This window comes from Salmo salar, unplaced genomic scaffold (genome assembly GCF_965601325.2).
Source record: "Salmo salar unplaced genomic scaffold, fSalSal1 ptg000525l, whole genome shotgun sequence".
NCBI lineage: Eukaryota > Metazoa > Chordata > Actinopteri > Salmoniformes > Salmonidae > Salmo > Salmo salar.
Window position 1 is genome coordinate 47,501 of NW_027675410.1, and position 25,920 is coordinate 73,420.

General features: G+C 50.9%; 2 protein-coding genes and 1 long non-coding RNA gene across 5 annotated transcripts in view; 2 read left to right on the forward strand and 1 right to left on the reverse strand.

The window, feature by feature from the left end:
- Window positions 1–16,652, forward strand: part of LOC106595188 (heat shock 70 kDa protein 14) — a 32,430-nt gene extending 15,778 nt beyond the window's left edge. Inside the window, exons 8-13 of the mRNA XM_082972033.1 lie at window positions 1,886–2,041; window positions 2,357–2,485; window positions 14,745–14,958; window positions 15,034–15,195; window positions 15,432–15,499; window positions 16,508–16,652. Coding sequence (XP_082828159.1) covers window positions 1,886–2,041; window positions 2,357–2,485; window positions 14,745–14,958; window positions 15,034–15,195; window positions 15,432–15,499; window positions 16,508–16,586 — 808 coding nt within the window. The 3' untranslated portion in view covers window positions 16,587–16,652. The remainder of the gene's footprint in view (window positions 1–1,885; window positions 2,042–2,356; window positions 2,486–14,744; window positions 14,959–15,033; window positions 15,196–15,431; window positions 15,500–16,507) is intronic.
- Window positions 16,653–18,299: 1,647 nt separating this feature from the next.
- Window positions 18,300–19,578, forward strand: LOC145876249 (uncharacterized). Its single transcript, XR_014391472.1, has 3 exons — window positions 18,300–18,595; window positions 18,911–19,058; window positions 19,533–19,578. It is a non-coding gene; the product is annotated as an uncharacterized LOC145876249 (long non-coding RNA).
- A 497-nt stretch (window positions 19,579–20,075) lies between these two features.
- The window catches only part of LOC106595226 (protein artemis), a 34,420-nt gene continuing 28,575 nt past the window's right edge, over window positions 20,076–25,920 (reverse strand). Inside the window, exons 13-15 of one of the 3 annotated variants that reach the window (XR_014391474.1) lie at window positions 22,409–22,503; window positions 20,924–22,306; window positions 20,076–20,755 (exon numbers count right to left, since the gene is read on the reverse strand). Coding sequence is in view for 1 of the 3 variants with exons in the window: in XM_082972034.1 (XP_082828160.1) it covers window positions 21,171–22,306; window positions 22,409–22,503 (1,231 nt within the window). In the remaining 2 variants the exon portion in view is untranslated. Of the gene's footprint in view, window positions 22,307–22,408; window positions 22,504–25,920 lie in introns of all 3 variants that reach the window. The other 2 variants (XR_014391473.1, XM_082972034.1) reach the window with 2 other exon arrangements.

The following is a 25,920-nucleotide window of genomic DNA, read 5'->3' on the forward strand; positions in this document are numbered from 1 at the left end:
GAGGGTATTCCCCCCCCCCCCCCCTCCACTCGGCCTGTTAGCCATGGGAGAGGGTATTCCCCCCCCCCCCCCCCCCTCCACTCGGCCTGTTAGCATTGGGAGAGGGTATTCCCCCCCCCCCCCCCTCCACTCGGCCTGTTAGCCATGGGAGAGGGTATTCCCCCCCCCCCCCCTCCACTCGGCCTGTTAGCCATGGGAGAGGGTATTCCCCCCCCCCCCCCCTCCACTCGGCCTGTTAGCCATGGGAGAGGGTATTCCCCCCCCCCCCCCTCCACTCGGCCTGTTAGCCATGGGAGAGGGTATTCCCCCCCCCCCCCCCTCCACTCGGCCTGTTAGCCATGGGAGAGGGTATTCCCCCCCCCCCCCCCTCCACTCGGCCTGTTAGCCATGGGAGAGGGTATTCCCCCCCCCCCCCTCCACTCAGCCTGTTAGCCATGGGAGAGGGTATTCCCCCCCCCCCCTCCACTCAGCCTGTTAGCCATGGGAGAGGGTATTCCCCCCCCCCCCCCCTCCACTCGGCCTGTTAGCCATGGGAGAGGGTATTCCCCCCCCCCCCCCTCCACTCAGCCTGTTAGCCATGGGAGAGGGTATTCCCCCCCCCCCCCCCCTCCACTCGGCCTGTTAGCCATGGGAGAGGGTATTCCCCCCCCCCCCCCCTCCACTCAGCCTGTTAGCCATGGGAGAGGGTATTCCCCCCCCCCCCCTCCACTCGGCCTGTTAGCCATGGGAGAGGGTATTCCCCCCCCCCCCCTCCACTCGGCCTGTTAGCCATGGGAGAGGGTATTCCCCCCCCCCCCTCCACTCGGCCTGTTAGCCATGGGAGAGGGTATTCCCCCCCCCCCCCCCCCTCCACTCGGCCTGTTAGCCATGGGAGAGGGTATTCCCCCCCCCCCCCCCTCCACTCGGCCTGTTAGCCATGGGAGAGGGTATTCCCCCCCCCCCCCCTCCACTCGGCCTGTTAGCCATGGGAGAGGGTATTCCCCCCCCCCCCTCCACTCAGCCTGTTAGCCATGGGAGAGGGTATTCCCCCCCCCCCCCTCCACTCGGCCTGTTAGCCATGGGAGAGGGTATTCCCCCCCCCCCCCTCCACTCGGCCTGTTAGCCATGGGAGAGGGTATTCCCCCCCCCCCCCCCCCCCTCCACTCCGCCTGTTAGCCATGGGAGAGGGTATTCCCCCCCCCCCCCCCTCCACTCGGCCTGTTAGCCATGGGAGAGGGTATTCCCCCCCCCCCCTCCACTTGGCCTGTTAGCCATGGGAGAGGGTATTCCCCCCCCCCCTCCACTCGGCCTGTTAGCCATGGGAGAGGGTATTCCCCCCCCCCCCCCCCCTCCACTCGGCCTGTTAGCCATGGGAGAGGGTATTCCCCCCGCCCCCCCTCCACTCGGCCTGTTAGCCATGGGAGAGGGTATTCCCCCCCCCCCCCCCCCTCCACTCGGCCTGTTAGCCATGGGAGAGGGTATTCCCCCCCCCCCCCCTCCACTCGGCCTGTTAGCCATGGGAGAGGGTATTTCCCCCCCCCCCCCCCCTCCACTCGGCCTGTTAGCCATGGGAGAGGGTATTCCCCCCCCCCCCCCCCCCACTCGGCCTGTTAGCCATGGGAGAGGGTATTCCCCCCCCCCCCCCCCACTCGGCCTGTTAGCCATGGGAGAGGGTATTCCCCCCCCCCCCCCTCCACTCGGCCTGTTAGCCATGGGAGAGGGTATTCCCCCCCCCCCCCCTCCACTCGGCCTGTTAGCCATGGGAGAGGGTATTCCCCCCCCCCCCCCTCCACTCGGCCTGTTAGCCATGGGAGAGGGTATTCCCCCCCCCCCCCCCCTCCACTCGGCCTGTTAGCCATGGGAGCGGGTATTCCCCTACATCCCATCGGTGTCTGTCTGTCTGCAGGTGGTGTAAACAGGATGTTAGCGGTAACGCGAGGGCCATGTTGAAGCTGATGAACGGAGCAGACGTGGCCAAACATTCTCTCTCCTCGCTGGGTTCTGCTAACTGCTTTGTTGACTCTCTACACGACGGCATGGACTTCGACTGCAACATCTCCAGGTGACTACACTACCCACAAACCTCTGCTCTCTTACCCACCACAATGTGTATTTATTTATTTATTTAAATAGGCAAGTCGGTTAAGAACAAATTCTTATTTACAATGACTGCCTCCCCCCCGAACGACTCTGGGCCAATCATGCGCCGCCCAATGGGACTTCCGATCACGGCCGGTTGTGATACAGCCCTGAATGGAACCCGGGTCTGTAGTGACGCCTGTAGTGCTGCGATGCAGGGCCTTAGACCGCTGTTCCCCTCACCATCCCCCTCTTCGTACACCGCCACAGGAAAGTCACGCTGTGTTTCTTTTCTCAGGGCCCGTTTTGAGCTGCTGTGTTCTTCCCTGTTCAACAAGAGTGTCCAACCAATCAGAAGCCTGCTGGAGACGACTGGGCTCTCTACTAGCGACATCAACAAGGTAACCCTCAGCCTACCTAACATGGGGTTGGGAGTTGCCATGGCAACGGTGCTCTGGATTTATTTTGGGGGGGGGGATGAAGTGTCAACTTGATAGCTAGCTAGTTTGGCTTTCTCCGACCAACATAAAATGTCTGCCAAAAAAAATGCATTATTTCACCTGAGAAACATCACCCGACTCAGTCCTGTTTTCTCTCAACCTGAGAGGCTGGTCACCTCCCGCGTCACCATCCCACTAGATTACTGTGTCGTGATTAAGTGATATAACATGCTATTCTATAAAATCCTTTCTCTGTAATTAAGATCACCTGATTCGCTAATCATGTAAATGTAATTAAATAGAAAGTCGGGGCACCACGGAAGAGTGTTTTTTTATAGAGCCGTTATCTTCCGAATAAACTCTTAAAGACTTTAATATTTTACATCGATAGCCGTCAATATTAATCCTCATTTTATTTTCAGTCTCATAATGAAAGTTGTAAATTCTTGGCTATCTTCACGAACCCTGGCTAACAAGTTGAATCAGCAATACAAAATTGGGTTTAATTATTTATTTACTAAATGCCTAACTAATCACACAGAATTACATATACACAGAATGCAAATGATGTCATACAGAAAACGTCCCTGGTGGACGGAGCCGACATGGCTGCTTGTTACACAAAGGAAGGGGGTTGGGCTTGAATGAAAGAGCGGGAAGACTTGGGAATAAAGAAACAGCAGCTCTGCTATCGTAAATACATTATCTTATGCATTCTAAATTACCGCCCATTTAGAAAAGGAAAACGCAGTAAATATTTACTCTGAGCTGCGCTTCGGTAGATTGGTCGTAGATGCTGGCCGGGATGGCCAACAGATCTCCCTGCCCTCGGAAGAATGTCATTGGTGGTAAAGTGGATACGTGGTAGTATCTTCGTCTGTCTGTTAGACTGGATCCGTCGTCCGTCCTTTCCTAGCCCACGTCTTCAGCGGCCGCTGCTAACTCAACGGCTAGGAAGTATCACTTCTGTAGTGAATAAGCTCAAAGTTCATACCATTCGCAACCAAAGCTCACGCCGAGGTTGGCTCAGTTCTGTACTTGACGTGTGTGTCCTTGTAACGCAGAGGCTGCAGACCTCACGTAGTGGAACTCCTGAAGAACATTGGTCATTGTCTTATATAGTGGCGAGGGGAGGAGGGTGTGTTTCATCGTTTATAACCCCTGTCTCTTCACAGGGGTGGGCCACTGATCAAGCAGGGCACTTTCCTTATGAAAACCCAATTCTCTCATTTGGAAGCTAAAATTACATTTAATCTCCTAACAAACAATTTCAATATCAAACATTTAAATTGCATAACAATTCCATGTGACTCTGATAACTAGAGGGTGTAGACTTTCTCAGGTACAGTTTATGTCGTCCTGTCATCAGTCATAATGTCTCAGATGACAACCGAACTGACATACATACTCATTACGTTCCCAAGCATATTTCCAACTGGTTTTATTACCAAAATATGGTTCCTTTCCCCCCATTTGTTTGATGTTCCCAGACTCTATGTTTAACAAAGGCTATTCAGCAGTCCTTCAGTAGGGTCAGAAAGAGAGGGGAAGGGAGAAAGGTATTTATGCAGGGGGGGGGGGTCATAAACCTCACCCACAGGCCAACGTCATGACAACTGCAATGCTCTCCTTGGTGGTCTCCCCTCAAAAAGCATCCTCAGGCTGCAGCTAACCCTACCCCTACCTACCCTACCCCTACCTACCCTACCTACCCCCTACCCCTACCTACCCTACCCCTACCTACCCTACCCCTACCTACCCTACCCCTACCTACCCTACCTAACCCCTACCCCTACCTACCCCTAACCCTACCCTACCTACCCCTACCTAACCCCTACCCCCTACCTAACCCCTACCCCCTACCTACCCTACCCCTAACCCTACCCCTACCTACCCTACCTAACCCCTACCTAACCCTACCTACCCCTACCCCTACCTACCCTACCTAACCCCTACCCCTACATACCCCTAACCCTACCTAAAGCATCCACAGGCTGCAGCTAACCCTACCCCTACCTACCCTACCTAACCCCTACCCCTACCTACCCCTAACCCTACCCTACCTACCCTAACCCTACCTAAAGCATCCTCAGGCTGCAGCTAACCCTACCCCTACCTACCCTACCCCTACCTACCCTACCCCTACCTACCCTACCCTACCTACCCTACCCCTACCTACCCCTACCCCTACCTACCCCTAACCCTACCCTACCTACCCTAACCCTACCTAAAGCATCCACAGGCTGCAGCTAACCCTACCCCTACCTACCCTACCCCTACCTACCCCTAACCCTACCCCTACCCCTACCTACCCTACCCCTACCTAAAGCATCCTCAGGCTGCAGCTAACCCTACCCTACCTAACCCCTACCTACCCCTAACCCTACCCTACCTACCCTAACCCTACCTAAAGCATCCTCAGGCTGCAGCTAACCCTACCCCTACATACCCCTACCTACCCCTAACCCCTACCCCTACCTACCCCTAACCCTACCCCTACCTACCCCTACCTACCCCTAACCCTACCCCTACCTACCCTACCTACCCCTAACCCTACCCCTACCTACCCTACCTAACCCCTACCTACCCCTAACCCTACCCCTACCTAACCCCCACCCCTACCCTACCTACCTACCTACCCTAACCCTACCTAAAGCATCCTCAGGCTGCAGCTAACCCTACCCCTACCTACCCCTAACCCTACCCTACCTACCCCTAACCCTACCCCTACCTACCCCTACCCCTACCTACCCCTAACCCTACCCTACCTACCCCTAACCCTACCCCTACCTACCCCTAACCCTACCTACCCCTAACCCTACCTACCCTACCTAACCCTACCCCTACCTAACCCCTACCCCTAACCCTACCTACCCTACCCCCTACCCCTAACCCTACCTAAAGCATCCACAGGCTGCAGCTAACCCTACCCCTACCTACCCTACCTAACCCCTACCTAACCCCTACCCCTAACCCACACCCTACCTACCCTACCTACCCTACCTAACCCTACCCCTACCTACCCCCTACCCCCTACCCCTACCTAACCCCTACCCCTACCTAAAGCATCCTCAGGCTGCAGCTAACCCTACCCCTACCTAACCCCTACCCCTACCCCTAACCCTACCCTACCCCTACCTAACCCCTACCCCTACCCCTACCCCTACCTACCCCTACCTACCCTAACCCTACCTAAAGCATCCTCAGGCTGCAGCTAACCCTACCCTACCTACCCTACCCCTACCTACCCCTAACCCTACCCCTAACCCTACCCTACCCCTACCTAACCTACCCCTACCCTACCTACCCTAACCCTACCTACCCTACCTAACCACTACCCCTACCTACCCCTAACCCTACCCCTACCTAACCCCTACCCCTACCTACCCCTAACCCTACCCCTACCTACCCCCTACCCCTACCTACCCCTACCTACCCTACCCCTACCTACCCCACCTACCCTAACCCTACCTAAAGCATCCTCAGGCTGCAGCTAACCCTACCCCTACCTACCCCTAACCCTACCCCTACCTAACCCCTACCCCTACCCCTACCTACCCTACCCTACCTACCCTAACCCTACCTAAAGCATCCACAGGCTGCAGCTAACCCTACCCCTACCTAACCCCTACCCCTACCTACCCCTAACCCTACCCTACCTACCCTACCCCTACCTAACCCTAACCCCTACCCCTACCTACCCCTAACCCTACCCTACCTACCCTAACCCTACCTAAAGCATCCACAGGCTGCAGCTTGTGCAGAACAGCGTTGCCAGGATCCTTACAGGAACCCAGAAATCAATCAATCAATCAAATGTATTTATATAGCCCTTCTTACATCAGCTGATATCTCAAAGTGCTGAACAGAAACCCAGCCTAAAACCCCAAACAGCAAGCAATGCAGGTGTAGAAGCACGGTGGCTAGGAAAAACTCCCTAGAAAGGCCAGAACCTAAGAAGAAACCTAGAGAGGAACCAGGCTATGAGGGGTGGCTAGGAAAAACTCCCTAGAAAGGCCAAAACCTAGGAAGAAACCTAGAGAGGAACCAGGCTATGAGGGGTGGCCAGTCCTCTTCTGGCTGTGCCGGGTGGCGATTATAACAGAACATGGCCAAGATGTTCAAATGTTCATAAATAACCAGCATGGTCAAATAATAATAATCACAGTGGTTGTCGAGGGTTCAACAAGTCAGCACCTCAGGAGTAAATGTCAGTTGGCTTTTCATAGCCGATCATTCAGAGTATCTCTACCACTCCTGCTGTCTCTAGAGAGTTGAAAACAGCAGGTCTGGGACAGGTAGCACATCCGGTGAACAGGTCAGGGTTCCATAGCCGCAGGCAGAACAGTTGAAACTGGAGCAGCAGCACGACCAGGTGGACTGGGGACAGCAATAAAATGGTGGTCCGATAGTCCAGGATTATGAGGAAAAACATTAAGATCCACAACATTTTATTCCACGGGACAAAACTAGGTCCAGAGTATGACTGTGGCAGTGAGTAGGTCCAGAGACATGTTGGACAAAACCCACTGAGTCGATGATGGCTCCGAAAGCCTTTTGGAGTGGGTCTGTGGACTTTTCCATGTGAATGTTAAAGTCACCAAAAATTAGAATATTATCTGCTATGACTACAAGATCCGATAGGAATTCAGGGAACTCAGTGAGGAACACTGCATATGGCCCAGGAGGCCTGTAAACAGTAGCTATAAAAAGTGAGTGAGTAGCTGCATAGATTTCATGACTAGAAGCTCAAAAGGCGATAACTGCCTTTGAAGTGAGGTATCTAACATCAAGTAGCCCTATTTTGAGATGTGAGGTATCACAATCTCTTTCAATAATGACAGGAATGGAGGAGGTCTTTATTCCAGTGAGATTGCTAAAGCGAACACCGCCATGTTTAGTTTGGCCCAACCTAGATCAAGGCACAGACACGGTGTCCATGGGGATAGCTGAGCTGACCACTCTGACTGTACCAGTAACAGACTCCACTAAGCTGGCAGGCTGGCTAACAGGGTGGAGCTGGCAGGCTGGCTAACAGGGTGGAGCTCGGGGAGTTGGAGCCCTGTCTATGTTCGTATACCGGGTTCTGCATCACCCTCCACCCTCAACCACAAGGCTCTCCAGAGGGTAGTGAGGTCTGCACAACGCAAGTTCTCATTTACAGCTGTGACCTAGCCAAGATAAAGCAAAGCAGGAGACTCATATCTCCCTCACTAGCTTTAAGCACCAGCTGTCAGAGCAGCTCACAGATCACTGCACCTGTACATAGCCCATCTGTAAATAGCCCATCTATCTACCTCATCCTCATACTGTATTTATTTATTTATCCTGCTCCTTTGCACCCCAGTATCTCTACTTGCACATTCATCTTCTGCACATCGACCATTCCAGTGTTAATGCTAAATTGTAATTATTTTCACCTCTATGGCCTATTTATTGCCTTACCTCCTTACTACATTTGCACACACTGTATATAGATTTTTCTATTGTGTTATTGACTGTATGTTTGTTTATTCCATGTGTAACTCTGTGTCGAACTGCTTTGCTTTATCTTGGCCAGGTCGCAGTTGTAATTCAGAACTTGTTCTCAACCAGCCTACCTGGTTAAATAAAGGACTTGTTCTCTACTAGCCTACCAGGTTAAATAAAGGACTTGTTCTCTACTAGCCTACCTGGTTAAATAAAGAACTTGTTCTCTACTAGCCTACCTGGTTAAATAAAGAACTTGTTCTCTACTAGCCTACCTGGTTAAATAAAGGACTTGTTCTCAACTAGCCTACCTGGTTAAATAAAGGACTTGTTCTCTACTAGCCTACCTGGTTAAATAAAGGACTTGTTCTCAACTAGTCTACCTGGTTAAATAAAGGACTTGTTCTCTACTAGCCTACCTGGTTAAATAAAGGACTTGTTCTCTACTAGCCTACCTGGTTAAATAAAGGACTTGTTCTCAACTAGTCTACCTGGTTAAATAAAGGACTTGTTCTCTACTAGCCTACCTGGTTAAATAAAGGACCTCGGCATGTGGATTGAGAAATCAAATGTGACCCTGTTTACAGCTCTGTATAGTAAAGAAACAGACATAAATCCTCTATTACAGGAGGACAACTTCCATCCTGAGCCATTTAAAAAGAGGACTTCCTAGAGACCAGTTTTTCAGACTGCGTCGTATATGCCACTCCACAGAGAACTATCTAGAAAAAGCAGCGGAGATGAGCAATAGGTTTCTAAGAGGAAGCTGCTCTCCACAATGTGTGGATGAAGCTGTTAATGTGTCGTTGGGGAAATGGATGAACTGCTACTGAAATACCCAGTGAAGAACTCTCTGGAATATTCACCAGACTTTAAACTCTCAAAGTGGGAGATGCTGTCAAACACTGGCCTCCAGTGGCCTATATGTTCAGTGAAGGCCTCCAGTGGCCTATGTGTTCAGTGAAGGCCTCCAGTGGCCTATATGTTCAGTGAAGGCCTCCAGTGGCCTATATGTTCAGTGAAGGCCTCCAGTGGCCTATATGTTCAGTGAAGGCCTACATTGCATGAGACTTAATGTTTTTACTTGGTCTGTGTTGTGTGATGCAAGAAACCGATAATATGAATCTTATTTTCATACAGAGAATTCGAGAATGTTGGCTATGACAAGTAAAATACTAAAGTAAAAGTATTTGGGTTTTAAATATACTTAATTATCAAGTGTAAATTATTTCAAATTCCTTATTAAGGAGATGGCATGTTTCTTTTTTATTGATGGATAGCCAGGGGCACGCTCCAACACTGAGACATCATTACAGATAGATAGCCAGGGGCACGCTCCAACACTGAGACATCATTACAGATAGATAGCCAGGGGCGCGCTCCAACACTGAGACGTCATTACAGATAGATAGCCAGGGGCGCGCTCCAACACTGAGACGTCATTACAGATAGATAGCCAGGGGCGCGCTCCAACACTGAGACGTCATTACAGATAGATAGCCAGGGGCGCGCTCCAACACTGAGACATCATTACAGATAGATAGCCAGGGGCGCGCTCCAACACTGAGACGTCATTACAGATAGATAGCCAGGGGCGCGCTCCAACACTGAGACGTCATTACAGATAGATAGCCAGGGGCGCGCTCCAACACTGAGACGTCATTACAGATAGATAGCCAGGGGCGCGCTCCAACACTGAGACATCATTACAGATAGATAGCCAGGGGCGCGCTCCAACACTGAGACATCATTACAGATAGATAGCCAGGGGCGCGCTCCAACACTGAGACATCATTACAGATAGATAGCCAGGGGCGCGCTCCAACACTGAGACATCATTACAGATAGATAGCCAGGGGCGCGCTCCAACACTGAGACATCATTACAGATAGATAGCCAGGGGCGCGCTCCAACACTGAGACATCATTACAGATAGATAGCCAGGGGCGCGCTCCAACACTGAGACATCATTACAGATAGATAGCCAGGGGCGCGCTCCAACACTGAGACATCATTACAGATAGATAGCCAGGGGCGCGCTCCAACACTGAGACATCATTACAGATAGATAGCCAGGGGCGCGCTCCAACACTGAGACATCATTACAGATAGATAGCCAGGGGCGCGCTCCAACACTGAGACATCATTACAGATAGATAGCCAGGGGCGCGCTCCAACACTGAGACATCATTACAGATAGATAGCCAGGGGCGCGCTCCAACACTGAGACATCATTACAGATAGATAGCCAGGGGCGCGCTCCAACACTGAGACATCATTACAGATAGATAGCCAGGGGCACGCTCCAACACTGAGGTCTTTACAGATAGATAGCCAGGGGCGCGCTCCCACACTGAGACATCATTACAGATAGATAGCCAGGGGCGCGCTCCCACACTGAGACATCATTACAGATAGATAGCCAGGGGCGCGCTCCAACACTGAGACATCATTACAGATAGATAGCCAGGGGCGCGCTCCAACACTGAGACATCATTACAGATAGATAGCCAGGGGCGCGCTCCAACACTGAGACATCATTACAGATAGATAGCCAGGGGCGCGCTCCCACACTGAGACATCATTACAGATAGATAGCCAGGGGCGCGCTCCAACACTGAGACATCATTACAGATAGATAGCCAGGGGCGCGCTCCAACACTGAGACATCATTACAGATAGATAGCCAGGGGCGCGCTCCAACACTGAGACATCATTACAGATAGATAGCCAGGGGCGCGCTCCAACACTGAGACATCATTACAGATAGATAGCCAGGGGCGCGCTCCAACACTGAGACATCATTACAGATAGATAGCCAGGGGCGCGCTCCAACACTGAGACATCATTACAGATAGATAGCCAGGGGCGCGCTCCAACACTGAGACATCATTACAGATAGATAGCCAGGGGCGCGCTCCAACACTGAGACATCATTACAGATAGATAGCCAGGGGCGCGCTCCAACACTGAGACATCATTACAGATAGATAGCCAGGGGCGCGCTCCAACACTGAGACATCATTACAGATAGATAGCCAGGGGCGCGCTCCAACACTGAGACATCATTACAGATAGATAGCCAGGGGCGCGCTCCAACACTGAGACGTCATTACAGATAGATAGCCAGGGGCGCGCTCCAACACTGAGACGTCATTACAGATAGATAGCCAGGGGCGCGCTCCAACACTGAGACGTCATTACAGATAGATAGCCAGGGGCGCGCTCCAACACTGAGACGTCATTACAGATAGATAGCCAGGGGCGCGCTCCAACACTGAGACGTCATTACAGATAGATAGCCAGGGGCGCGCTCCAACACTGAGACGTCATTACAGATAGATAGCCAGGGGCGCGCTCCAACACTGAGACGTCATTACAGATAGATAGCCAGGGGCGCGCTCCAACACTGAGACGTCATTACAGATAGATAGCCAGGGGCGCGCTCCAACACTGAGACGTCATTACAGATAGATAGCCAGGGGCGCGCTCCAACACTGAGACGTCATTACAGATAGATAGCCAGGGGCGCGCTCCAACACTGAGACGTCATTACAGATAGATAGCCAGGGGCGCGCTCCAACACTGAGACATCATTACAGATAGATAGCCAGGGGCGCGCTCCAACACTGAGACATCATTACAGATAGATAGCCAGGGGCGCGCTCCAACACTGAGACATCATTACAGATAGATAGCCAGGGGCGCGCTCCAACACTGAGACATCATTACAGATAGATAGCCAGGGGCGCGCTCCAACACTGAGGTCTTTACAGATAGATAGCCAGGGGCACGCTCCAACACTGAGACATCATTACAGATAGATAGCCAGGGGCACGCTCCAACACTGAGACATCATTACAGATAGATAGCCAGGGGCGCGCTCCAACACTGAGACATCATTACAGATAGATAGCCAGGGGCGCGCTCCAACACTGAGACATCATTACAGATAGATAGCCAGGGGCGCGCTCCAACACTGAGACATCATTACAGATAGATAGCCAGGGGCGCGCTCCAACACTGAGACATCATTACAGATAGATAGCCAGGGGCGCGCTCCAACACTGAGACGTCATTACAGATAGATAGCCAGGGGCGCGCTCCAACACTGAGACGTCATTACAGATAGATAGCCAGGGGCGCGCTCCAACACTGAGACGTCATTACAGATAGATAGCCAGGGGCGCGCTCCAACACTGAGACGTCATTACAGATAGATAGCCAGGGGCGCGCTCCAACACTGAGACGTCATTACAGATAGATAGCCAGGGGCGCGCTCCAACACTGAGACGTCATTACAGATAGATAGCCAGGGGCGCGCTCCAACACTGAGACGTCATTACAGATAGATAGCCAGGGGCGCGCTCCAACACTGAGACGTCATTACAGATAGATAGCCAGGGGCGCGCTCCAACACTGAGACGTCATTACAGATAGATAGCCAGGGGCGCGCTCCAACACTGAGACGTCATTACAGATAGATAGCCAGGGGCGCGCTCCAACACTGAGACGTCATTACAGATAGATAGCCAGGGGCGCGCTCCAACACTGAGACGTCATTACAGATAGATAGCCAGGGGCGCGCTCCAACACTGAGACGTCATTACAGATAGATAGCCAGGGGCGCGCTCCAACACTGAGACGTCATTACAGATAGATAGCCAGGGGCGCGCTCCAACACTGAGACGTCATTACAGATAGATAGCCAGGGGCGCGCTCCAACACTGAGACGTCATTACAGATAGATAGCCAGGGGCGCGCTCCAACACTGAGACGTCATTACAGATAGATAGCCAGGGGCGCGCTCCAACACTGAGACGTCATTACAGATAGATAGCCAGGGGCGCGCTCCAACACTGAGACGTCATTACAGATAGATAGCCAGGGGCGCGCTCCAACACTGAGACATCATTACAGATAGATAGCCAGGGGCGCGCTCCAACACTGAGACATCATTACAGATAGATAGCCAGGGGCGCGCTCCAACACTGAGACATCATTACAGATAGATAGCCAGGGGCGCGCTCCAACACTGAGACATCATTACAGATAGATAGCCAGGGGCGCGCTCCAACACTGAGACATCATTACAGATAGATAGCCAGGGGCGCGCTCCAACACTGAGACAGTGGGGGTTAACGGTGTGTGTGTGTGTGTGTGTTCCAGGTGGTTCTCTGTGGGGGGTTAACGGTGTGTGTGTGTTCCAGGTGGTTCTCTGTGGGGGGTTAACGGTGTGTGTGTGTTCCAGGTGGTTCTCTGTGGGGGGTTAACGGTGTGTGTGTGTGTGTGTTCCAGGTGGTTCTCTGTGGGGGTTTAACGGTGTGTGTGTGTTCCAGGTGGTTCTCTGTGGGGGGTTAACGGTGTGTGTGTGTTCCAGGTGGTTCTCTGTGGGGGGTTAACGGTGTGTGTGTGTTCCAGGTGGTTCTCTGTGGGGGGTTAACGGTGTGTGTGTGTTCCAGGTGGTTCTCTGTGGGGGTTAACGGTGTGTGTGTGTGTGTTCCAGGTGGTTATCTGTGGGGGTTAACGGTGTGTGTGTGTGTGTGTGTTCCAGGTGGTTCTCTGTGGGGGGTTAACGGTGTGTGTGTGTGTTCCAGGTAGTTCTCTGTGGGGGGTTAACGGTGTGTGTGTGTTCCAGGTAGTTCTCTGTGGGGGGTTAACGGTGTGTGTGTGTTCCAGGTAGTTCTCTGTGGGGGGTTAACGGTGTGTGTGTGTTCCAGGTGGTTCTCTGTGGGGGGTTAACGGTGTGTGTGTGTGTTCCAGGTGGTTCTCTGTGGGGGGGTTAACGGTGTGTGTGTGTTCCAGGTGGTTCTCTGTGGGGGGTTAACGGTGTGTGTGTGTTCCAGGTGGTTCTCTGTGGGGGGTTAACGGTGTGTGTGTGTTCCAGGTGGTTCTCTGTGGGGGGTTAACGGTGTGTGTGTGTTCCAGGTGGTTCTCTGTGGGGGGTTAACGGTGTGTGTGTGTGTTCCAGGCGGTTCTCTGTGGGGGGTTAACGGTGTGTGTGTGTTCCAGGTGGTTCTCTGTGGGGGGTTAACGGTGTGTGTGTGTTCCAGGTGGTTCTCTGTGGGGGGTTAACGGTGTGTGTGTGTGTTCCAGGCGGTTCTCTGTGGGGGGTTAACGGTGTGTGTGTGTTCCAGGCGGTTCTCTGTGGGGGGTTAACGGTGTGTGTGTGTGTGTTCCAGGTGGTTCTCTGTGGGGGGGTTAACGGTGTGTGTGTGTGTGTGTTCCAGGTGGTTCTCTGTGGGGGGTTAACGGTGTGTGTGTGTTCCAGGTGGTTCTCTGTGGGGGGTTAACGGTGTGTGTGTGTTCCAGGCGGTTCTCTGTGGGGGGGTTAACGGTGTATGTGTGTGTTCCAGGCGGTTCTCTGTGGGGGGGTTAACGGTGTATGTGTGTGTTCCAGGTGGTTCTCTGTGGGGGTTAACGGTGTGTGTGTGTTCCAGGTGGTTCTCTGTGGGGGGTTAAGGGTGTGTGTGTGTTCCAGGTGGTTCTCTGTGGGGGGTTAACGGTGTGTGTGTGTTCCAGGTGGTTCTCTGTGGGGGGTTAAGGGTGTGTGTGTGTTCCAGGTGGTTCTCTGTGGGGGGGGTTAACGGTGTGTGTGTGTTCCAGGTGGTTCTCTGTGGGGGGTTAACGGTGTGTGTGTGTTCCAGGTGGTTCTCTGTGGGGGGTTAACGGTGTGTGTGTGTTCCAGGTGGTTCTCTGTGGGGGGTTAACGGTGTGTGTGTGTGTGTGTTCCAGGTGGTTCTCTGTGGGGGGGTTAACGGTGTGTGTGTGTTCCAGGTGGTTCTCTGTGGGGGGGTCTGCCAGGATTCCTCGGCTGCAGCAGATGATCAGAGATCTGTTCGCTGACGTGGAGCTGCTAAGCTCCGCCCCTCCTGATGAGGTCATTGCGGTCGGCGCAGCGATGGAGGCGGGCCTTCTAGTCGGCCGGGAGATTGGCTCCTCCCCAGAGTCTGTTACCGTGGAAGCCTGTGTCTCAGACATTCTGCTCAAGGTACACACACACACACACACACACACACACGACTAATAGAGCAGCTTCTGATTGGCTAATCTGTGTGATTGACAGGAGGTGGATGAAACAGGGGCTGAGGTGTTCTCTGTGCTCCTCCCCTCGGGCACGCCCCTTCCTGCTCGGCGACATCACATCCTGTCTGGTCCTGGCCGCTTGGCATCTCTCTGTCTGGAGCTTTACCAGAAAACCACAGAGCAGCCAGAGAGACTGGCCAAGGTACACACACACACACACATACACACACACACACACACACACACACACACACACACACAGAGCAGCAGAGAGACTGGCCAAGGTACACACACACCAACATGTCTCTTATCTGCAGATTGTTCTGAGAGACCTCCCCCTCCCCTCCCTCCCCTCCCCTCCTCCCCCCCCCCTCCTCCCCCTCCTCTCCCCCCTCCTCCCCCCCTCCACCAGAGAACCAACATGTCTCTTGTCTGCAGATTGTTCTGAGAGACCTGGAGACCAAAGAGGACAACCATGACATTGATGCCGTGGTAACCATGAAGAGGTAACTCCCAGCAGCACTCTGTTTCAGCTGTGGACCGGGCCGTGGTGGTGGACTGGACCGGACCGTGTGTGTGTGTGTGGGGACCGGACCGTGTGTGTGGACCGGGCCGTGTGTAACCTGTGTGTGTTTCAGGGACGGGTCTCTCCATGTGAGCTGTGTGGACTGGACCGTGTGTGTGTGGACCGGGCCGTGTGTAACCTGTGTGTGTTTCAGGGACGGGTCTCTCCATGTGAGCTGTGTGGACTGGACCGTGTGTGTGTGGACCGGACCGTTTATTCGGACCGTGTGTAACCTGTGTGTGTTTCAGGGACGGGTCTCTCCATGTGAGCTGTGTGGACTGGACCGTGTGTGTGTGGACCGGACCGTGTGTAACCTGTGTGTGTTTCAGGGACGGGTCTCTCCATGTGAGCTGTGTGGACTGGACCGTGTGTGTGTGGACCGTGTATTCGGACCGTGTGTAACCTGTGTGTGTTTCAGGGACGGGTCTCTCCATGTGAGCTGTGTGGACTGGACCGTGTGTGTGTGGACCGTGTATTCGGACCGTGTGTAACCTGTGTGTGTTTCAGGGACGGGTCTCTCCATGTGAGCTGTGTGGACTGGACCGTGTGTGTGTGGACCGTGTATTCGGACCGTGTGTAACCTGTGTGTGTTTCAGGGACGGGTCTCTCCATGTGAGCTGTGTGGACTGGACCGTGTGTGTGTGGACCGGACCGTGTGTAACCTGTGTGTGTTTCAGGGACGGGTCTCTCCATGTGAGCTGTGTGGACTGGACCGTGTGTGTGTGGACCGTGTATTCGGACCGTGTGTAACCTGTGTGTGTTTCAGGGACGGGTCTCTCCATGTGAGCTGTGTGGACTGGACCGTGTGTGTGTGGACCGTGTATTCGGACCGTGTGTAACCTGTGTGTGTTTCAGGGACGGGTCTCTCCATGTGAGCTGTGTGGACTGGACCGTGTGTGTGTGGACCGGACCGTGTATTCGGACCGTGTGTAACCTGTGTGTGTTTCAGGGACGGGTCTCTCCATGTGAGCTGTGTGGAGCAGAACAGTGGGAAGACTGAAGCCATCAGCATATCAGCAGCCTCCTGATTTCACCACCAAGTTAATGTCATTAAAGTTCCTTTTTAAAGTTTAAATAAAGACATTCTGGTTTAACTTAGTTCCTTTATTCTCTTCAGTTACGAACAGCTGCAACAGACTTCCTTTATTCTCTCCAGTTACGAACAGCGGTTATTCTCTCCGTGGTCTCTCAGCCTGGCAGGAAGAGACTGCAGGTCTGTGTTCCCTGCTGAACATTCACAGGGGCGTCGCTGTGGGTTCTCTTGGCCCTGATAGGCCAGGTGTGCAGCAGGCGCTGGTAGGGTACATGTGTATATAGGGCATCTCTATAACAGTAGGGCGTGGGTAAGGTTCTATAACAGTAGGGCGTGGGTAAGGTCTCTATAACAGTAGGGCGTGGGTAAGGTGTCTATAACAGTAGGGCGTGGGTAAGGTTCTCTATAACAGTAGGGGTGGGTAAGGTGTCTATAACAGTAGGGCGTGGGTAAGGTGTCTATAACAGTAGGGCGTGGGTAAGGTCTCTATAACAGTAGGGCGTGGGTAAGGTTTCTATAACAGTAGGGCGTGGGTAAGGTGTCTCTATAACAGTAGGGGTGGGTAAGGTGTCTATAACAGTAGGGCGTGGGTAAGGTGTCTATAACAGTAGGGCGTGGGTAAGGTCTCTATAACAGTAGGGCGTGGGTAAGGTGTCTCTATAACAGTAGGGTGTGGGTAAGGTGTCTATAACAGTAGGGCGTGGGTAAGGTGTCTATAACAGTAGGGCGTGGGTAAGGTATCTCTATAACAGTAGGGCGTGGGTAAGGTGTCTATAACAGTAGGGCGTGGGTAAGGTGTCTCTATAACAGTAGGGCGTCTCTATAACAGTAGGGGCGTGGGTAAGGTGTCTCTATAACAGTAGGGCGTGGGTAAGGTGTCTATAACAGTAGGGCGTGGGTAAGGTATCTATAACAGTAGGGCGTGGGTAAGGTGTCTATAACAGTAGGGCGTGGGTAAGGTGTCTATAACAGTAGGGTGTGGGTAAGGTCTCTATAACAGTAGGGTGTGGGTAAGGTGTCTCTATAACAGTAGGGCGTCTCTATAACAGTAGGGCGTGGGTAAGGTGTCTCTATAACAGTAGGGCGTGGGTAAGGTGTCTCTATAACAGTAGGGTGTGGGTAAGGTATCTCTATAACAGTAGGGCGTGGGTAAGGTGTCTATAACAGTAGGGTGTGGGTAAGGTGTCTATAACAGTAGGGCGTGGGTAAGGTGTCTATAACAGTAGGGTGTGGGTAAGGTCTCTATAACAGTAGGGTGTGGGTAAGGTGTCTCTATAACAGTAGGGCGTCTCTATAACAGTAGGGCGTGGGTAAGGTGTCTCTATAACAGTAGGGCGTGGGTAAGGTGTCTCTATAACAGTAGTGTGTGGGTAAGGTATCTCTATAACAGTAGGGCGTGGGTAAGGTGTCTATAACAGTAGGGTGTGGGTAAGGTGTCTATAACAGTAGGGCGTGGGTAAGGTGTCTATAACAGTAGGGCGTGGGTAAGGCATCTCTATAACAGTAGGGCGTGGGTAAGGTGTCTATAACAGTAGGGCGTGGGTAAGGTGTCTATAACAGTAGGGCGTGGGTAAGGTGTCTATAACAGTAGGGCGTGGGTAAGGTGTCTATAACAGTAGGGCGTGGGTAAGGTATCTCTATAACAGTAGGGCGTGGGTAAGGTGTCTATAACAGTAGGCGTGGGTAAGGTGTGTCTATAACAGTAGGACGTGGGTAAGGTGTCTCTATAACAGTAGGGCGTGGGTAAGGTATCTCTATAACAGTAGGGCGTGGGTAAGGTGTCTCTATAACAGTAGGGCGTGGGTAAGGTGTCTATAACAGTAGGCGTGGGTAAGGTGTCTCTATAACAGTAGGGCGTCTCTATAACAGTAGGGCGTGGGTAAGGTGTCTCTATAACAGTAGGGCGTGGGTAAGGTGTCTCTATAACAGTAGGGCGTGGGTAAGGTATCTCTATAACAGTAGGGCGTGGGTAAGGTGTCTCTATAACAGTAGGGTGTGGGTAAGGTCTCTATAACAGTAGGTCGTGGGTAAGGTGTCTATAACAGTAGGGCGTGGGTAAGGTGTCTCTAACAGTAGGGCGTGGGTAAGGTGTCTATAACAGTAGGGCGTGGGTAAGGTGTCTATAACAGTAGGGCGTGGGTAAGGTGTGTCTATAACAGTAGGGCGTGGGTAAGGTGTCTCTATAACAGTAGGGCGTGGGTAAGGTGTTCTATAACAGTAGGGCGTGGGTAAGGTGTCTCTATAACAGTAGGGGTGGGTAAGGTTCTCTATAACAGTAGGGCGTGGGTAAGGTGTCTATAACAGTAGGGCGTGGGTAAGGTGTCTCTATAACAGTAGGGCGTGGGTAAGGTGTCTCTATAACAGTAGGGCGTGGGTAAGGTGTCTCTATAACAGTAGGGCGTGGGTAAGGTGTCTCTATAACAGTAGGGCGTGGGTAAGGTGTCTATAACAGTAGGGCGTGGGTAAGGTGTCTCTATGACGGTAGGGCGTGGGTAAGGTGTCTCTAACAGTAGGGCGTTGGTAAGGTGTCTCTGACAGTAGGGCGTGGGTAAGGTGTCTCTATAACAGTAGGGCGTGGGTAAGGTGTCTCTATAACAGTAGGGCGTGGGTAAGGTATCTCTATAACAGTAGGGCGTGGGTAAGGTGCTCTATAACAGTAGGGCGTGGGTAAGGTGTCTCTATAACAGTAGGGCGTGGGTAAGGTGTCTCTATAACAGTAGGGCGTGGGTAAGGTGTCTCTATAACAGTAGGGCGTGGGTAAGGTGTGCTCTATAACAGTAGGGCGTGGGTAAGGTGTCTCTATAACAGTAGGGTGTGGGTAAGGTCTCTATAACAGTAGGGTGTGGGTAAGGTGTCTCTATAACAGTAGGGCGTGGGTAAGGTATCTCTATAACAGTAGGGCGTGGGTAAGGTATCTCTATAACAGTAGGGCGTGGGTAAGGTGTCTATAACAGTAGGGCGTGGGTAAGGTGTCTATAACAGTAGGGTGTGGGTAAGGTATCTCTATAACAGTAGGGCGTGGGTAAGGTATCTCTATAACAGTAGGGCGTGGGTAAGGTGTCTCTATAACAGTAGGGCGTGGGTAAGGTGTCTCTAACAGTAGGGCGTGGGTAAGGTGTCTCTATAACAGTAGGGCGTGGGTAAGGTGTCTCTATAACAGTAGGGCGTGGGTAAGGTGTCTCGATAACAGTAGGGCGTGGGTAAGGTGTCTCTATAACAGTAGGGCGTGGGTAAGGTGTCTCTATAACAGTAGGGCGTGGGTAAGGTGTCTCTATAACAGTAGGGCGTGGGTAAGGTGTCTCTATAACAGTAGGGCGTGGGTAAGGTGTCTCTATAACAGTAGGGCGTGGGTAAGGTGTCTCTATAACAGTAGGGCGTGGGTAAGGTGTCTCTATAACAGTAGGGCGTGGGTAAGGTGTCTCTATAACAGTAGGGCGTGGGTAAGGTATCATGGGGAAGGTCTGTGTAGATAATTCCTCTCCTCTCCCATATATCCTGGACTCCTCTCCCATATATCCTGGACTCCTCTCCCATATATCCTGGACCCCTCTCCCATATATCCTGGACCCCTCTCCCATATATCCTGGACTCCTCTATAACCTGGACTCCTCTCCCATATATCCTGGACTCCTCTCCCATATATCCTGGACTCCTCTCCCATATATCCTGGACTCCTCTCCCATATATCCTGGACTCCTCTCCCATATATCCTGGACTCCTCTCCCATATATCCTGGACTCCTCTCCCATATAACCTGGACTCCTCTCCCATATAACCTGGACCCCTCTATAACCTGGACCCCTCTATAACCTGGACCCCTCTCCCATATATCCTGGACTCCTCTCCCATATATCCTGGACTCCTCTCCCATATATCCTGGACTCCTCTCCCATATATCCTGGACTCCTCTCCCATATAACCTGGACTCCTCTCCCATATAACCTGGACCCCTCTATAACCTGGACCCCTCTATAACCTGGACCCCTCTCCCATATATCCTGGACCCCTCTCCCATATATCCTGGACCCCTCTCCCATATATCCTGGACTCCTCTATAACCTGGACTCCTCTCCCATATATCCTGGACTCCTCTCCCATATAACCTGGACCCCTCTATAACCTGGACCCCTCTCCCATATATCCTGGACTCCTCTCCCATATAACCTGGACCCCTCTATAACCTGGACCCCTCTATAACCTGGACCCCTCTATAACCTGGACCCCTCTCCCATATATCCTGGACTCCTCTCCCATATATCCTGGACTCCTCTCCCATATAACCTGGACCCCTCTATAACCTGGACCCCTCTATAACCTGGACCCCTCTATAACCTGGACTCCTCTCCCATATATCCTGGACTCCTCTCCCATATATCCTGGATATTGAGGGCTTCCACCATTTTAAAGTAGTCACCTGGATGGAACGATCATTGGGTGCTAAGGTTGGGAAATGACTAAGCTACTGTATATCATGGCCACAATGTTCCAGACTGCTGCAGGTGACTGCTCTCTCATAGGCACCACTGCATTAGCAGCTGGCTTTGGTCATTGACTGTCTATGAATCGCTTCCTCTTCCCTCTATACAAAGAGTTGGTCAGAGGGACTGACTTCCTGTCCTGGTGACCACTTCCTCTCCAGCGGCCAGTCTCCTGTACAGATCGCTGAGCTCGTCTGGTCCGGGTCGGTCCGAATCCGGCGTAGACGGGATGTCAAAGTCCGAAGACATCTGAGACTCCGTTGGCTCTGATTGGTTAGTGTGGCTGCCACACTCCTCCCCCAAGCCTCCAGATTGGTCAATGCATCTCCCTGACACCGGTCTTCTGATTGGATGAGCATGCTGTCAGCCTGACTCGGGCCTCGCCCAGCCGAGAGAGGAATTGACGGCGAGGGGAGTGTGACGAAGTCATCAACAAACAGCTCTGGGGTCTGGGAGCCTGTCAGTGGAGAGTGGGAGGGGCTTGTGTGAGAGCAGGAGTTTGGTTGGCTGGTCTGGCTGTCCGTCAGTATCTCCGTGGTGAAAAACTCCTCCCAGCGAGGAGGGGGGCCAGAATTAGATACAGACCCCTCATCCCTCTCCTCCCCACCTCTCTCTCCTTCCTCCAGGTCTCTCTCCTCCCCACCTCTCTCTCCTTCCTCCAGGTCTCTCTCCTCCCCACCTCTCTCTCCTTCCTCCAGGTCTCTCTCCTCCCCACCTCTCTCTCCTTCCTCCAGGTCTCTCTCCTCCCCACCTCTCTCTCCTTCCTCCAGGTCTCTCTCCTCCCCACCTCTCTCTCCTTCCTCCAGGTCTCTCTCCTCCCCACCTCTCTCTCCTTCCTCCAGGTCTCTCTCCTCCCCACCTCTCTCTCCTTCCTCCAGGTCTCTCTCCTCCCCACCTCTCTCTCCTTCCTCCAGGTCTCTCTCCTCCCCACCTCTCTCTCCTTCCTCCAGGTCTCTCTCCTCCCCACCTCTCTCTCCTTCCTCCAGGTCTCTCTCCTCCCCACCTCTCTCTCCTTCCTCCAGGTCCCTCTCCTCCCCACCTCTCTCTCCCTCCTCCCCCTCCTCATCGTCATTAGATTCGGTACAGTCCATGTAGTCTCCGGTGACGAGAGGTGTGAAGGGAAGAGGATCGTCGGGAGGGTTAGTGAGCGTTGTGGGTGTGGCCTCCTGCATCATCACCCTCTTCCTGACAGGGGCCAGGTCCGCCCCCTCAAACAGCCAATCAGCACGGTCCACATCTGATATAAAAAAAAAAAAACAGAGCCAATCACAAAGCGGTGAAATAATGTAGAAAGGCTGGTTGGAAGGGACAGCTGGCTGTGGTCAGGAGAGAGACTCACCGTGGGTTTGCTGCTCTGGTCTGGTGCGTTTCAGTGTTCCCAGAGGTCTGTAGACCACAGCTGAAGAGGACACGTCTCTACACATGGACTTCAACCTGGAGACAGACGGTCACACGTACGCTAACAAATACAGTGCATTCGGAAAGGATTCAGACCCCTTCCCTTGTTACACATTTTGTTACGTTACAGCCTTATTCTACAATGGAGGAAAACAGTTGTTTAATCCATCTGTTACGTTACAGCCTTATTCTACAATGGAGGAAAACAGTTATTTAATCCATCTGTTACGTTACAGCCTTATTCTACAATGGAGGAAAACAGTTGTTTAATCCATCTGTTACGTTACAGCCTTATTCTACAATGGAGGAAAACAGTTATTTAATCCATCTGTTACGTTACAGCCTTATTCTACAATGGAGGAAAACAGTTATTTAATCCATCTGTTACGTTACAGCCTTATTCTACAATGGAGGAAAACAGTTATTTAATCCATCTGTTACGTTACAGCCTTATTCTACAATGGAGGAAAACAGTTATTTAATCCATCTGTTACGTTACAGCCTTATTCTACAATGGAGGAAAACAGTTATTTAATCCATCTGTTACGTTACAGCCTTATTCTACAATGGAGGAAAACAGTTGTTTAATCCATCTGTTACGTTACAGCCTTATTCTACAATGGAGGAAAACAGTTGTTTAATCCATCTGTTACGTTACAGCCTTATTCTACAATGGAGGAAAACAGTTGTTTAATCCATCTGTTACGTTACAGCCTTATTCTACAATGGAGGAAAACAGTTGTTTAATCCATCTGTTACGTTACAGCCTTATTCTACAATGGAGGAAAACAGTTGTTTAATCCATCTACAGAAAGCTGATTCACATCAGTGACAGACCTGATCAGTATTCAGACCCTTTGCTATGAGGCTCCAAATGGAGTTCAGGTGCTTCCTGTTTCCATTGATCATCCTTGAGATGTTTCTACAACTTGATTGAAGTCCACCTGTGGTAAATTAAATTGATAGGACATGATTTGGAAAGGCTCACACCTGTCTATATAAGGTCCCACAGTTGACAGGTAGAGCAGAAACCAAGCCATGAGGTCGAAGGAACTGTCCGTAGAGCTCCGAGACAGGATTGTGTCGAGGCACAGATCTGGGGGAAGGGTACCAAAAAATAAATCTGCAGCATTGAAGGTCTAAGAACACAGTGGCCTCCATCATTCTTCAATGGAAGAAGTTTGGAACCACCAAGACTCCTCCTAGAGCCGGCCGCCCGGTCAGGGAGGTGACCAAGAACCCGATGGTCACTCTGACAGAGCTCCTCTGTGGAATTGGTTGTCCTTCTGGAAGGTTAACCCAGCACTCCACCAATCAGGCCTTTATAGTAGAGTGGCCAGACGGAAGCCACTCCTCAGTAAAAGGCACGACGAAAAGACTCTCAGACCATGAGAAACAAGATTGAACTCTTTGGCCTGAATGCCAAGCGTTATGTCTGGAGAAAACCAGGCGCCGCTCATCATCTGGCCAATACCATCCCTACAGTGAAGCATGGTGGCAGCATCATGCTGTGAGGATGTTTTTCAGCAGCAGGGACTGGGAGACTAGTCAGGATCGAGGGAGAGATGAACGGAGCAAAGTACAGAGAGATCCTTGATGAAAACCTGCTCTAGAACGCTCAGGACCTCAGACTGGGGTGAAGGTTCACCTTCCAACAGGACAACGACCCTAAGCACACAGCCAAGACAACACTGGAGTGGCTTCAGGACAAGTCTCTGAATGTCCTTGAGTGGCCCAGCCAGAGCCTGGACTTGAACCTGATCGAACAGCTCTGGAGAGACCTGAAAATAGCTGTGCAGCGACGCTCCCCATCCAACCTGACAGAGCTTGAGAGGATCTGCAGAGAAGAATGGGAGAAACTCCCCAAATACAGGTGTGCCAAGCTTGTAGCGTCAGACCCAAGAAGACTCGAGGCTGTAATCGCTGCCAAAGGTGCTTCAAAGTATTGAGTAAAGGGTCTGAATACTTATATAAATTTGATGATTTTTTAATATTTGATACATTTGCAAAAATGTCTTAACCTGTTTTTGCTTTTATTATGTTTTTTTTTATCAATTTTAGAATAAGGCTGTGGAAAAAGTGAAGGGGTCTGAATACTTTCCCAATGCACTGAACACACACAGGCCTAATCCTCCACAGTCCTGTCATGGATTCAACAGCATTGGGTTAAGACATCTGCATGCTTCCCAGACGAAACATTACAGTAGAGTTCATCTACACTGAACTACAATATAACATTACAGTAGAGTTCATCTACACTGAACTACAATATAACAGTACAGTAGAGTTCATCTACACTGAACTACAATATAACATTACGGTAGAGTTCATCTACACTGAACTACAATATAGTAGAGTTCATCTACACTGAACTACAATATAACATTATGGTAGAGTTCATCTACACTGAACTACAATATAACATTATGGTAGAGTTCATCTACACTGAACTACAATATAACATTATGGTAGAGTTCATCTACACTGAACTACAATATAACATTATGGTAGAGTTCATCTACACTGAACTACAATATAACATTACAGTAGAGTTCATCTACACTGAACTACAATATAACATTACAGTAGAGTTCATCTACACTGAACTACAATATAACATTATGGTAGAGTTCATCTACACTGAACTACAATATAACAGTACAGTAGAGTTCATCTACACTGAACTACAATATAACATTACGGTAGAGTTAATCTACACTGAACTACAATATAACATTACAGTAGAGTTAATCTACACTGAACTACAATATAACATTACAGTAGAGTTCATACATCTACACTGAACTACAATATAACAGTACGGTAGAGTTCATCTACACTGAACTACAATATAACAGTACAGTAGAGTTCATCTACACTGAACTACAATATAACATTACAGTAGAGTTCATCTACACTGAACTACAATATAGTAGAGTTCATCTACACTGAACTACAATATAACATTATGGTAGAGTTCATCTACACTGAACTACAATATAACATTATGGTAGAGTTCATCTACACTGAACTACAATATAACATTATGGTAGAGTTCATCTACACTGAACTACAATATAACATTATGGTAGAGTTCATCTACACTGAACTACAATATAACAGTACAGTAGAGTTCATCTACACTGAACTACAATATAACATTATGGTAGAGTTCATCTACACTGATCTAAAATATAACAGTACAGTAGAGTTCATCTACACTGATCTACAATATAACAGTACAGTAGAGTTCATCTACACTGAACTACAATATAACATTATGGTAGAGTTCATCTACACTGAACTACAATATAACATTATGGTAGAGTTCATACATCTACACTGAGCTACAATATAACAGTACAGTAGAGTTCATCTACACTGAACTACAATATAACATTATGGTAGAGTTCATCTACACTGAACTACAATATAACATTACAGTAGAGTTCA